This window comes from Leptonychotes weddellii, chromosome 4 (genome assembly GCF_054177405.1).
Source record: "Leptonychotes weddellii isolate Sample4059 chromosome 4, ASM5417740v2, whole genome shotgun sequence".
Taxonomy (NCBI): domain Eukaryota; kingdom Metazoa; phylum Chordata; class Mammalia; order Carnivora; family Phocidae; genus Leptonychotes; species Leptonychotes weddellii.
In genome coordinates this window covers 28,020,947-28,035,047 of record NC_138372.1, presented here as the reverse complement: position 1 = coordinate 28,035,047, position 14,101 = coordinate 28,020,947, and the positions used below count along the sequence as shown (strand labels likewise).

General features: G+C 40.2%; 1 protein-coding gene across 22 annotated transcripts in view; it reads right to left on the bottom strand.

Annotated features, from left to right (window-relative positions):
* MACF1 (microtubule actin crosslinking factor 1) overlaps nucleotides 1-14,101 on the bottom strand; it is a 338,282-nt gene that overhangs the window by 36,930 nt on the left and 287,251 nt on the right. For 14 of the 22 annotated variants that reach the window (XM_081818154.1, XM_081818152.1, XM_081818149.1 and 11 more), the window contains 12 exons: nucleotides 12,312-12,471; nucleotides 11,618-11,944; nucleotides 10,570-10,654; nucleotides 9,753-9,994; nucleotides 8,653-8,859; nucleotides 7,155-7,274; nucleotides 6,339-6,446; nucleotides 5,246-5,464; nucleotides 4,066-4,269; nucleotides 3,393-3,401; nucleotides 2,222-2,453; nucleotides 1,053-1,279 (listed from right to left, as the gene is read on the bottom strand). In XM_081818154.1, the coding sequence (XP_081674280.1) occupies nucleotides 1,053-1,279; nucleotides 2,222-2,453; nucleotides 3,393-3,401; nucleotides 4,066-4,269; nucleotides 5,246-5,464; nucleotides 6,339-6,446; nucleotides 7,155-7,274; nucleotides 8,653-8,859; nucleotides 9,753-9,994; nucleotides 10,570-10,654; nucleotides 11,618-11,944; nucleotides 12,312-12,471 (2,140 nt within the window). The remainder of the gene's footprint in view (nucleotides 1-1,052; nucleotides 1,280-2,221; nucleotides 2,454-3,392; nucleotides 3,402-4,065; nucleotides 4,270-5,245; nucleotides 5,465-6,338; nucleotides 6,447-7,154; nucleotides 7,275-8,652; nucleotides 8,860-9,752; nucleotides 9,995-10,569; nucleotides 10,655-11,617; nucleotides 11,945-12,311; nucleotides 12,472-14,101) is intronic. The other 8 variants (XM_081818157.1, XM_081818158.1, XM_081818155.1 and 5 more) reach the window with 2 other exon arrangements.

Below are 14,101 nucleotides of genomic sequence, written 5' to 3'. Positions count from 1 at the left end.
TAGCTCTCTTGCACACACACAATATAGATGTTTGAAATATATTTATATATATCACAGTATGTATAAAATAGTCTAGGAAAGGTCTAGTGAGCGCTAATAGTTTACCAAAGGTTCATCCTTCCAGCCTCCAAGAGATTATAATCTACAGCCAGAAATCTATCACGGGGGTTGTGGGATTGAGCCCTTTGTCGGGCTCTGTACTCAGCGAAGAGTCTGCTTCAGATTCTCTCTCCCTCCCACTCACTCAAATAAATTAATAAAATCTAAAAAAAAAAAAATCTATCACAGGGAAGTATATCAACAAGGATAAAATAATCCTGTACAAGGCACCAATTTAAGAGCTAAGAGATTAACATCATAGCAACAATAGGCTATATCATCTTGGAGAAAGTCAGTTCTGTGCCAGATCCTAAAAACTGGTTCATGCACTGGCAATGACAAGAGCAGGGAGGGGGGAGAACGGCTGAAATAAAAGCAAGACAAAATATCAAGACAGGAAATGGCTTACACTAAAGAGACAAAATGAGGTGAAAAATGCATTTAGTAAAAACCAGGCTCTCCAAAAAGGCTAGAAAAAGGTATGTCAAAGTAACAATTGTTATCTCTGGATGATGAATCCAGAATTTATTTTCTTTCTATCTGCTATTTTTCTACATTAAAGAAATTTACTTGGGGGAAAAAAAAAGAAATTTACTTGAGAAATAATGTACACTAGAGAGGACTAAAATCAGAAAGCACATTCTACTAATGTGAATGAAGTTTAAAATTGATGGCAGAATTACCTTTGAGTGATGCAACTGTCCTATATCACAATAATGGAGGTTGTATGAGTCTATACAAGTGGTACAACGTGTATATTTAAAAAAGAAAGAAATCTCTACTATAACGAGCACATATTTTTTCAAGTGGGAAAAAGTCTTTTAAATAAATAACAACCACCACCACCACCACCATCTTTTAAGGCAGTTGGACCAGGTAAGCAGTTAACGCTTAGATAAAATGATTTTCTAGAGGACAAACACATAAGAGATGGGGTTTTGTTTTTGTCTCACCTCAGCAGCTTCCACCTGCTGTTTGATTATAGACGGGTCAATGCCTGGGCTTTCCAAATCATGGACAATGTCCTGGGTATCTCGGATAGTGGTCAGGAGAGCTGCCATATCATACCAGAACTTCTCTGCAAGTTCAAGGACATCAAGGAACTTAATTTCTCGCTCTTCAGCCCGAGCTTTGATGTCCTCCCAAAAGAATACCATTTGATCCAACTTGTCCTGGATTTCTGAGGGAATAAAGAACAGATATGAATGAGACTTTCTAAGTACTTGGATCTACTTCATCAGAAATTTCACCTAGTTCTTACCCTTTAAAAAGCTCCAAAAATTTAAAGCGAAGGACAGTTTTCTACCTTTGCTTTATTTATTATTTTGACATTCGTATTTTCCACTTATGTTGGTCTCCCACAGAAAGAGATCACAGAGGTAATGTAGAAATGAGTTATCATCTAATATAAAGGTGCTGCTAAGATACAAAAGACCGAGGGGAACCTAGATGGCTCAGTCGGTTGAGCATCTCTTGATTTCGGCTCAGGTCATGATCTCAAGCCCTGCATCTGACTCTGTGTTCAGTGGGGAGTTCGCTTGGGATTCTCTCTCCCTCTCCTCACATGCTATCTATCTCTGAAATAAATAAATAAAATCTTTAAAAAAACAAAAACAAAAGACCTAACTTATAAAGGGGCTGAGATGAGAACTCTGTTTCCACTGTTGTGTGTTGAAACTTGCTTTGTTTCCCATATCAAGTGTTATAAAAGGTAGTTATGTTCCACCTACTATGGATACTGCAGCTTACTCATATTAGGGGTTAAAGGAGCATTTGTTTCCTGGCCTGGGAATCTAACTACCAATTGTAATCTTGTTTCAGTGGGGGAGATGTGCTCTGAATTCTAAATGACTTCCAAATGACTTTGTGGAATACTCATTATTTGGGGACTACCTTCACATTCAATGAAATGTATCTGGTAGGATGCTACAGTAACCACAGCCTAGAATTTATTCTACTGATTTTCTTTAAAAATTAATTAGATTCAGGGGCACCTGGGTGGCTCACTAGGTTAAGCTCTTGACCTCAGCTTAGGTCTTGATCTCAGGGTCTTGAGTTCAAGCCCCACGCTCGGCGTGGAGGCTACTAAAAAAAAAAAAAAAAATTTAGATTCATCAAGCACCTTTTGCAGCCAGATCCTTGTCAGCTCCCTGAGATCGCCCAATGAGCTCTTCTCCACGGCGCTTCAGGGCCTCAAAGGAAGGCTGCAGCTTTTCCAGCTCCACAGTGGCGCTCTTATTGTCGCTGATGCACTCTCTGATCTTGTCTACTTCAGCAGGGATCAGTGGTGGCATACGCAGGCGAGAGGAGAGATTCTCCAGAGTCTCCAACATGGGCTCAATTTTATCATGGAACTAAACAAATGTTGGACCATTAGCCTTCACAGTAATACTTCATCATACTTCTGGGGGAAATGTTAGGGAATAAGGCCAGGGTATAAATCTACTACTAACTTGCATTCAGCCTAGCCCGATGGCTGTCAAGTGTTAGGCTGGCCTAAGAAACTGTTTTGGGTATAGCATACCAGTGCTGGCCCATCAAAAAAAGAAAGTAAATGTTTATTTTCAAAACAAACAAACAAAAGATATGCCAGAAATCAACTCATTTAGTGCTGTCACAATACTCCCCCTATTCCAACTAGTGTGACAAGAAAGGGACAAGACCATGAAACTGGTGAGAGTCAGTGTGTCAACATCTCAGATGACAGTTGCATGCAACAGATTAGACCAACAAGTTAGAGGCCCTCCACCAACTGTGTACATGAATGGGGAACTCAATATGCCACATGATTTGGAGATTAAAAGTAACATGGCATGCAATTTAATAACCCACTATATGTAATAGTGAGAAGGGAAAATGTCAGCATGATGGAAGGTAATCAAGGAAGGTCAAATCTATCTTTATTCTAAAAGAACAATTTACCTTCCCACTTTTCTGGTATTTGAATAACATGACTATAATCATAAAATTTTCATTTACAATCTGAAGCAGAGAAAGGGGAAAAGGGATAAGCTTGCCCCCTTAAAAAGCTCTCCAGAACCAACTCTGGATTCATTAGAATAAGGCTTGTCAACTCTAAGTGTCTTACAGGGAAGACACAGTGGGACTTCCTCAACAAAATCACTCCCCACCACTCCCTCACTTCTAGGTTTCACCCCTAGTGAGACTGGCATAATAAACCACACTAACAAAACTTATTCCACTACAGTTAAGGAAATTCCCTTATAGGTAAATTCTCTCAATTCTCAAGCTTCATAAGAACCCCCTAATCCCAGTGGGGGTGGGCACCTTACCTCTGCAATCTGTAATGGTGGGCGCGGTCAACACAACAATGAAATGTGACGATGTGGGGAAGACAGGAGCAGGCAGCAACAACACAAAGTAACACATTCCACAATGTGAGTGAGAGATGGGACGGAAGGTGGGGGGAAAAACTTGAGTAAGTACAAATATTAACCAAGAATATTGAGACTAAACATAGGAATAAAATACCCAGACATGACAAAAATACCACTAACAGTAATATATTAGTTGAAAAGTATGTAGTTACATGCTTTAAAGTCCACTGCTGGTGGCCTCTTGAGTAAGAAAACTAATGTGCCGTTCCCTAAATTTCAAATGTAACAAGCCAAATAGGAATCGGACTTGTCTTGACACATTTGTTGCTTCAAGATGAATTTATCCAAAATCATCCCTGCTAAAGACTCATCACGATATAAAGTTTTCAAGGAAACTGTCAACAGAAAATATATACCAGCCGAGATGAGTTTTACCCCCACTACAGCGTCAGTATACCAATGTTCCTTGGAACGAAAATGTAGACAGGCAAAGGTTCCTGGTCTACTGATGATGTATCATCAGCACGCTGGTCTAGACATTCGAGACCACAGGGGCACACCTGACACAGAGACCTGTTTAGACTCCAGGGCAGTGTTGAAGGGATCATGAGTTAAGACACACACATACCTGAGCCGACTGGGAAACAGCCTCGTCGAGGGCCAGTGCCCGCTGGCGCACTTCCTCTTTTATCTGGGCATACAGGTTTTCTGCTTTCTGGTATTTTTCCTCCACCATTTCCCCCTCCTCGGGGTTTAACTCCTTTAGCTGTGGACCTATCTTTAGCAGCTTATCAATATGGGGTTTGTGTTCGGCAATGGATTCCCTGAGTTGCTATGTAAAAAAATAAAGTGAGCGTTTTTATACCAGTTTATTTGCTTAAATATTGATCAGATCTCGTATCAACTTTGAGAGGAACAAACTGAATTGCTAAAACCCAGCAAGTCCCAGCATCTCACCATTTATGAAAGAAAAAACAAACATCTAAGTCTTAGGTTCTAACACTACCTAATCCTCCTAATTTTCAAAAGCTATTAGATGTTCCATAACTCGGGAAGCCTTCCCAGACACATCCTCTCTTACTCCCCCAACCTTCCCTGCCAATACAAGTCTAATCCCCCTCTTCTGTACATATAAATACTTCTGTGTACTATATTATAATTTACATGGTTAAATACCTGTCTCCCTCCCCAAACTGAGAGACAGTAAGCAAGACAAGGCACAAATGGCAACATTTCTAATAATCCAACCACTCCTTGACTTTATTACTGGTTCCTTCCAGTTTATATCCTTCTACATATAGGAACACAGAGAAAGGAATTAAGCACAAGCCATTAACCACAAATAAAAGAAACATTAAAAACTATCTTTAATGGTAACAGCATTAAGTGTCTATAGATTCCCCTTTTCCCCTAAACTACATGCCACAAATGCTCTCTGCCCTTTCTTCATGGCTCCCACTCCAACTAGGGCTGAACCAAATCGAAAAAGCCACCCAGCCACACCCATCTCACAACATCCCACTGTGCTGGAAAGATGAAAAATTCCCTTGATGTTTACTTAGTTCTTTACTTCTGCAATGCCTAGGGCTCCGACATCTCCATGCTTTTCTTTAATGCATTCACATTAAGGACAAGGGAAAGAATTCAGGTATGCGTTTGTATTGTGCAAAGATATTCTAACTGCTTAAGACTTAACTTTGTAACGCAGAACTTACACCCGGTAGGCACTAATAAATATGTTGTTTTCAAATAAATCGTGGAGCCCATGTTCAGTTCTGCATTGAAATAAAAACCCACACACTCCTTACCCTCATCTCCTCCTGCTGCTGCCTGAGCTGCTCATGATCAATGGCCGGAGGAGGTAACTGTGTTATTAGTGCCCGGGTTTCCTCAATCCAGGGGCTGAGCTCCTCGTAAGTTTCCCAAAACTGGTTCACCAAGACCTGGGCCCGCTCGAGGCGGGTGTAACGTTCTGAATTGAGCAGACTAATGGCTTCATACTGCTGTATTAGAGACTCTGTCTTTTCCTATGAACAACAAAGTATAACATTTATTACTCTTACGAACCCTTCTTTTAAGGAAAAATGTAGGTGTATATACATTAAAAACCAAAGAATTTCTTTAGTTTTTAATGCTCAGAAATGGATTAATTGAGCAAAATTACAAGTGATTTATATTTTCCATATACTTATCTGAATTTTCTATTTTTTCCTATCACATATATATATTGTTTCTAGATTTTTTAACACATGAAAGTAGTTTCAAAGACAGTCAAACAGAGCAAGCACAACACAGCATTAACCTCTAGTGAAGACACACAACTTCAGACACAGCATTATTACAGCAGGTCAGTTCAACAAAGAATATCTCAGGGCCTGTGACAGACTCTCTGCCCATCAAGTTCCACTTGTCTCTTTTCCTCTGACAAAAATGTCTCCATAAACCTGACACCTTGCTTCATACGTTTAAAGTGAGTAGCTCGATTTATGAGTATTTCTGAGGAAACAGTGGTTAACTGCAACCTTTACAAAAACAAACAAAACTGGTCTCTCCTAAACAAAACTGGTCTGATCATTTAGAAGGACCTGAAGAAAGAGTATCTGCATATGGTTCTGAAAAATCGATCACAGACACTGTGAAAGGTAACTCAAAGATCCTTACAGACTGAAGAAGCAATTCCTCTATCATAAAGAACATGAATTTGCAATGTATTTCCCATCATACAGGACTGTTTGGACATTTGTGCACACACGGTTAGGGGTGTGAACCCCCCCCAGAACATCAAGCTGCACTTTAATACCATTACCAGTAATGGAGAGGAAGAAACCTTTATCATTTCACAATTGTACTGACTCATCATGGTCAAGACAAGAACATGGTGAATAAATAAATGCAATTCACCTGTAATACAGCTTTTTGCTCCTCCCCACATGTGCCAAAGATTTCACCACGATGACTGAAGAGTTCGTCCATCGAATCTTTGTGTCGAATGATGTCAATGGAGAAAGCCTTTGAAAGTGAACTAGAGTTAGGTCATGAAGTAGAAGGACCCCGGCCTGTGTTACCAAAATGTTAGACACGATCTACGAAAAACTCCCGGCTCTGATGGAGCCACGTCAGAACCGCTCTATGAAGGCTGACTCTCCATCTACCTGATGGAGCCACATCAGAACCATTCTATGAAGGCTGACTCTCTGCCTCTCCATCTATCTGATGGAGCCACGTCAGAACCACTCTATGAAGGCTGACTCTCTGCCTCTCCATCTATCTGATGGAGCCACGTCAGAACCGTTCTATGAAGGCTGACTCTCTGCCTCTCCATCTATCTGATGGAGCCACGTCAGAACCACTCTATGAAGGCTGACTCTCTGCCTCTCCATCTATCTGATGGAGCCACGTCAGAACTGCTCTATGAAGGCTGACTCTCTGCCTCTCCTTCTATCTTCAGTACTTGTCTTTTAGTAGCTTACAGAAGTATCATCTCTCCTAAAAATCATCCAAAAAACTGCTAACTCTTCTTTCCTGAATTAATGGGCCTCCTGCTCCCTGTTCACAAAGCAAAGAATCCCTTCCTCATCTTAACAAGTATTTTTAAACTCTATCCATCATCATGAAATTGCATTATTCCACTTGGGATAGTCAAACTCTCTCATCACTCAAAGCTGGTGAAGATTCTACTCGCTCAGGGCATAGTGGACATGTCTGTGTTACACTTACCTTCTGTACCTGCAGCTGAGCTGTGGTCTGGTCTTGTTCCAGGCGAATTGGACCTAGGGCCATCAGTTTTCGTTTTGTTTCAGCAACCCAAGCTAGTTCTGCATCAGCAGCTTGCTCATACTAATAGACATATTAAAGGAAAATGAACAAATTACATGTAACAAAGGTCCACCTCCTTAGAATTATAATTTCTTCAACACAGAAAGGCCTGGATTTTCACTAACATGGTTTATATCTACGATGTAAAGCCAAAACTGGGGACAATTTCATAAAATCATAAATCAAGATGCAGACAATTTGGAAAGGATTATAGTTCAACAAATATGAGCTGATCCTATTTCAAATTCTTTAGAAAGAAGCTACAAAACCCAGTTAGTGGTCCTACAGCTAGAAACAACAATGGAAATTGACACTCTTAAAAATATACTTCTAATCACAATGCTTTTATGAGACTGTGTTCTCTTTCTGTCAGTTCTTTTTCCTACCCATACACTGAAGAGTAGCTTCAGTTGTATGTTTAAATATATAGTTAAATATGACAGCAACAGTTGAGTCGAGTTAACTAGGAAGTACTTGCTCAGCTGAAGAAGCGTAAGAACCCAAAACACCCAACTTTTAAAGGGTCATGCAGAAACAAAGAAAAACTAAGAACATCTTCTATGTGACTGCTATTTAATGTGGGTCCCCCAATTTTTCCTCTTCTTCTTCAACTTTGCCAACCTACACTAATATCTTTTTAAAGAGGAAAATAAGCTCCTCCCAAGCATGATAAATTTCATATTGAAATATCTGGCCAAGTTAGGGATATCACTAAAGACACGTTGGGGTTGCACCTGAAGTCAGAGCAAACTTCTACGTGGTCCACAAAAATTTTGTTCATCATTATGAACCCAATTAGTCATATTATATTTACTTTGCACCATGACACATTAATAGGTGCATATCCAGCTACAAAGGAAAGCAAATAACTTTTTCCAGAAAGCAGGAAGGAAAAAAGATTGAGGGAAATATGACACCTGTGTTTACTGGGAAGGTTCTATTTTGGATGGCTCTGCTATTTTGGTTAGCATATTTGATAGTAATTATAGTTCTTGGTTCCTTCCCCTCTTCCCCCAGCTAATGCTAAAACAGTTGATTATGTCAAACTAAGATTGGGATGCATTTGGACCTTCCGGTCCTAGATTTTTTCTACTTCTATCAGAATCTGCCTCTTAATGGGGCAGTAGCTGAGAAGAACACTCACACAGACTCTACGACAAATTCCTTTCTTCTCAAAAACAGTCAAATATTTTCGGTCAAACTGGGATCCATCCTCACATACCTTTACCCAATCACATCCCATCACTGAAATAATTTGTTGCATCAGATTTTGCTTAGTCTCCTTATTCCTATTCCTGAGCCTGTATTTAGGTGGGTCATAGTTTTGTACTTTATACATACATCCCTGCTGCCCAAAATATTAATGCAGAGGTGTTTCTAATGTTTATAAACACATTACCTGTTGTGATCTCTGAATAGCAGCATCAATTTCATCCACCCTTTGTCCCACAGTGTCACTGACCAACTTGTACTGTTCATTGGCATCAGATACAAGTTTATCCAGCCCTTCTCTGGCTCTCCAGGGCACGAGTTCTAAGAGAGCACGGCTCACTTCATTCACTGTGTCCAACACTAGCCTGTGCTCCATGACCTCCTTCTTTAATTCCTAAGGAGGGAAAAAAAATTTTCAGGCCATTCCTTGCTAAATTAAGCACATTAGCAGCTGTGCTGGGTGGAAAGTGCTATCTCTACCACACATCCCAGCAGGGCTCTGACCTCCTTCCTCCGCTTATTTTTTCCCTTGTCTCAGATTTTTCAATCATTCCACAGCCTGACTTTAGGCTTAGCTGCTGCTTAGAACTGTCTGCAACACTTCTTGGGCCAGACTGTCTCTGGGTAAAACAGAGTGCCTCTTTTTTTCTCCTTACCTCAATAGAAATGATAAAATAATTTTTTAACCACAGGGATTTAACTCAATAAGTACCTACAAAGTATTTCTGCACATCTAGAACTGCACTAGATCCTGCAGGAAAATCAAATATAATCATGAAGCACTCTCTAGAGAATGAGTTACATAAGTAAATTTTAAAATGTTACCATGTGCAGCAAACTTTCCAGGGATCTGTAATTCAGTCTCCCCCCCACCCCCTTCAGACCATAGCAAGTGGTCTTTTTTTTTTTTTTTTTTAAAGATTTTATTTATGTATTTGATAGAGAGAGACTCAGCGAGAGAGGCAACACAAGCAGGGGGAGTGGGAGAGGGAGAAGCAGGCTTCCCGTGGAGCAGGGAGCCTGATGCAGGGCTTGATCCCAGGACTCCGGGACCATGACCTGAACCATTAACCAACTGAGCCACCCAGGCGCCCCATCACGTGGTCTTACATAAGTCTGCCTTTATGTCAAATCTTACTGTCCATGAGCAAACAAGAAACAGATGAGGCAGAACTTTTTGGTTTAGATTTAAGGTTGAGACAGTTGGTGATGAAACTTAAAAATCTGAACTTAAGGATTTTAAGAGGAAAAATTTTATTCCCTTTACTGTGTGAAATGACAGCTCACCTTCTGTCTCTGCTGAAACTGGGGTATGTGCTCCCCTGTGGGAGACTGCCCTCCACTAGCTGCCAGCTCCTCTTCCACCTCCCTCAGCCATCCGGTCAGTTCCTCGTAAGTAGACTGGAACTTGGTGGCCAGCTGCCGGGCTTGCTCTAAAGTTCTGAGGGCCTTGGAGCTAGTGACCGTGATGTCTGCATAGCGAGTCTTGATTCCATCCAGTTTCTCTTGGATAAGCAATACCTCTTCACCTGTGGGGGACGGCGCACAATTATTGGTATTTAAGAGGAAATGAGGGAGTCTCCTTCCGGGGATGAGGAAGTCTCTTTAATCCCCCTTTCTTCTTTAGAGCTTGAATTTTATAGACGCTCTCTCCCTGTGGTAGCAATTTCACCTACCATCCCACATTAAGGGAGGTGGGGGAAAAAACCTTCTAATTGATAAAAGAAGCTGCTTCTGAGATAATAATATTAAGATCTGAATTCAACTGCAGGTGTTTCTAAATGTTCCCAGCATTGTTCCATGATTGCTGGCCTTGGACATACTGGAGGGCAGGGGGAGCCATCTACAACCAAATCTGAGACAACAAGGTCTTTTAGTTTTCAAAAGATTTAGTATATGTGCTGCCGAAGCGAGCACTAGTTTTCAAAAGATTTAGCAGGAAATAGGACCCCAGGCTGCCAGTCTCCAGGAGCACATGGTAATACAATCAGTGAATACCAAGCTTCTCCTATATACAAAGAGAAGTGGCTAGTAAAGGGTGCTTATTTCCTGGGAGATGGGATTGTGTGACTGCAGAGGTGCTAAAAGATGCACTTTAAAGTACCTGTGGTTTGTTTTAGAAGAGCCTGACCATTTTTAATAGCTTGATCTACATTCTTCTTTCTATTAATGATTTCTTCATTTAAAGTCTGAAATGAAAGAATAGCATTAATCTTAAAACTATGGCACAACAAAGGGAAAGAAAGGTGACACCTTTAAGAGGGCAAGTTTAAAGTAAAGAGACAAATACCAGGTTAGTTTACACATCAGATATTTGATTCCTTCATTAGCTCTTTGGTGACACCACTAAGTACTCAGAAATAATTAAATCTGATATTTATAGGAAAGTTTTCCCCTGTACTGCATAAGAAGAGATGTAGGATTAAATCAGTTTTACCAATCTACTGGTACCAAACCTGAGCCTAAGAAAGGAGGAAGCAGAATTCAGCAAAAAGGTCTACTATGTCCAAAACCAAGACTCAGAAAGTTAAAGAGAAGAAAGCAAGAACAGGCTGACTTCAATCAGGATCCTGCTTAAACAATCTCAATATTTGAAGTCAATGAAGCAGAAGAATCTTAGGTTATTTAAAACAACTACTACAAAACAACTACTTTGCCTATTTTTAATATCCCCAGAGAAATTTCATTAAAATCACATGAAAAGAACAATTTTTTCTTTCTTTTAAGATGACAATTCCTGGAATTTGAGCATATGAATTCTAGAAATATTTCAGAAGTTATAGCTACATGGTCAAACCCTGGGCAATATTTAGGTATTCTGGTTTTGTTAAATTACACTCTCTTTGATAAAACTGCTCAGATGGAAAGTGAGTGATACCTGACCTAATGATGTAAAACATGAGTTGGAGATGAGATGGCCCTGACTGTACTCTAGATCACCTTCTAGAGTTACTGATTCAGTTTAAGTACAGGTATTTCCATGGACTCATCTAAGAACAGATTAGTCCTTAGCAACAAGTCTATACGTGCTTATGTATAAAATTAAGTTGAAATGTTTGGAATTCAAGGGAGAAAAGAAATGAAGAGAAACATGAATCAAAATTACAAAATAACTTCATAACATGACCAATAAAAATGGAAAACGTGAATACCAGATGGTCAGCATGCTGTTTCTGCAGGACATCCTGTCTGTAATCCTTTACGAACACTGAACTGAGCTTGTCCTCAACCTCAGCCAGCCAGTTGAGCACCTCCACCTCATCCTCCCCGAACAGTCTAGCGTTACACAGTGCTTGTTCAAGCAGGGCTGCTTTCCGACAGCCCCGGTCTTGAATCTCACTGTACCGGGCCTGCAAGGAGTCTAGCTTTTCTGACAGCACACCCTGCTCTGCAGAGCATGTCAGGGAGGAGAGGGACTGCCCAATTTTGACTGCCTGGTGCACATCTGTTGCATGGCTTTCTATTTCTTCCTCCAGAGCCTGGAAATCCAGATGGAAAAAATGAATAACAGAAACAGAATAAATGAAAAGTAAACACGAAACAATGAATAACAAATGATATAATAAATAATATAAAAAGTTCACCTACTGAAAGGCAAAAATAATATAAAAAGTGAGAACAAAAGCTGTTTTTTCCTGATGGTAGCTTATTAGTCTATTGCTATTTTTAGTTCAAGGATGGGACTATTCCCATAGATAATTTGACTATATCTCAAATTAAACTTAAAAAAATCCCTCCGCACCCTCCCCCATCAGCCAAACATATCTTTTAGAACGCTACAGGCAGGTAATTCCTAGGCTTTCTGACTGCAGTGCTGTGTTTTCATTCGCCACAGCCTCTCCCTACCTTGTGCCGGATGATCTGCTGCTGTATTTTGGCAGTCTGAGTGCCAACAGGTTCTGAATTGGCAAGCTTTTTCTCTGTGACAGATAAGAAGTCAGAAATAGGCTCAGCTGTCTCATGGAATTGTTTGGCCAGAACCAGGATATCTTCCAGCTGTTTTTGCCTACACAAATATACAGAACAAACTGCTCAGGCGAAAATTCACATTAAGATTGATACGAGTACTATATTCAGTGAAAGACCAATCTTTACCAGGTACATTTTAAGTATCAATAGTAAACAGAACACATATACATAGCACGTTGTGGTTTTAAAGGCTTTCCATAAGCATTGCCTTATTTTGATTCTGTCACCAACTGTGTAAAGGTTGGCAGAATAATTATCCCACCATTACAAAAGAGAAAGCTGACCCTGAAGGCTTAAAGAAAGATCTGTCCAATTCACCCAGTGAGTGGTAACAGTGCAATGGGGATTCGAATCAGACCTTCTAATGCTCTTTCTCCTATGGGACATAGCACATGCATCATCTAAACATGAGACCAAAATAAAGTTTAAAGGAGTCAAAAAAAATCATGTTTTCATTTCTCTCTTCCTGTCACTGCTACCTTCACCTGTGAGTTAAGAGAAGCGAGCATGTGAGGAGCAAAGGCAGACTACTGACTAGAACTCCTCCACCATCTCCCTAGTTCCAGTGATTTCAAGCACCAGAACACAACTTTGAATCCAGATCTAAGGCAAAAAAAATGACCTCCAAGTAGCTGAATTTGCCAACACACATGGCAGTCAAAAGAACTACAGACTTCACAGCTCACTTGGAATCTTAAATCTTACTTAATATAACATCCATACTAAATAAGCTTAGATTTCAAGTATCCTGTAGATTAAAAAAAAAAAACAAATTACAAAGGGGAGAGGAAGCCTGACAGGAAAGTCAAAGAAAAACAACTACAGAACTGGATTAGCATACAGATTAATAATAAAAGGCCATAATTATGTCTTTGAATCATTAAGAACAGACTAAATGCTATACCATTTGAAAAGGCCTGGAAGTATATGATGTACTTTAGTCCAACAAACCTTTACTGAACAGGACCTGTGCCAGGTCCTATGCTGTGTACCCTGGACAAATTTATTTTATTTATTTGAGAGAGAGCGAGAGAGAGCGAGCGAGCGCACGCACTGGGGTCTGGTGAGGGGAGTGGAGGTAGAGGGACAAGCAGAATCCATGCTAAGCACAGAGCCTGATGTGGGGCTCGATCCCAGGACCCTGAAATCATGACCAGAGCTGAAATCAAGAGTCAGACACTTAACCGACTGAGCCACCCAGGCACCCCCAAATTTATTTAATAAGATTTTGCAGGCTTTCAGAATACTGTTCCCAAATTCCAGTTCTCCAGTCAAATTCCCGAAGTTTACACACTCTCAGGAAAATCTGTTCTCTGGACTTGGTGTCTGTGACTCTTGGGCCTCTGCTCTGGTGGAAACTTCTCTGGACCAGCAAGTCCTGAGACCAGAGAACCTTCCACAGCTCTGAGCCACCCAGGCACCCCCAAATTTATTTTAATAAGAAATGATTTAAATATAAAGACTTACCATTTTAATCATCTGGAAATCTAATTATGTTTAAATATAAACAAAAATGTATTTCTAAATACTGTTTTAATTTTAAATTTTTTTAATAAAATGCTTGTTTTTTGTTTTTTTCTTTTTAAGATTTTATTTATCCATTTGACAGAGAGAGACACAGCGAGAGAGGGAATACAAGCAGTGGGAGTGGGAGAGGGAGAAGCAGG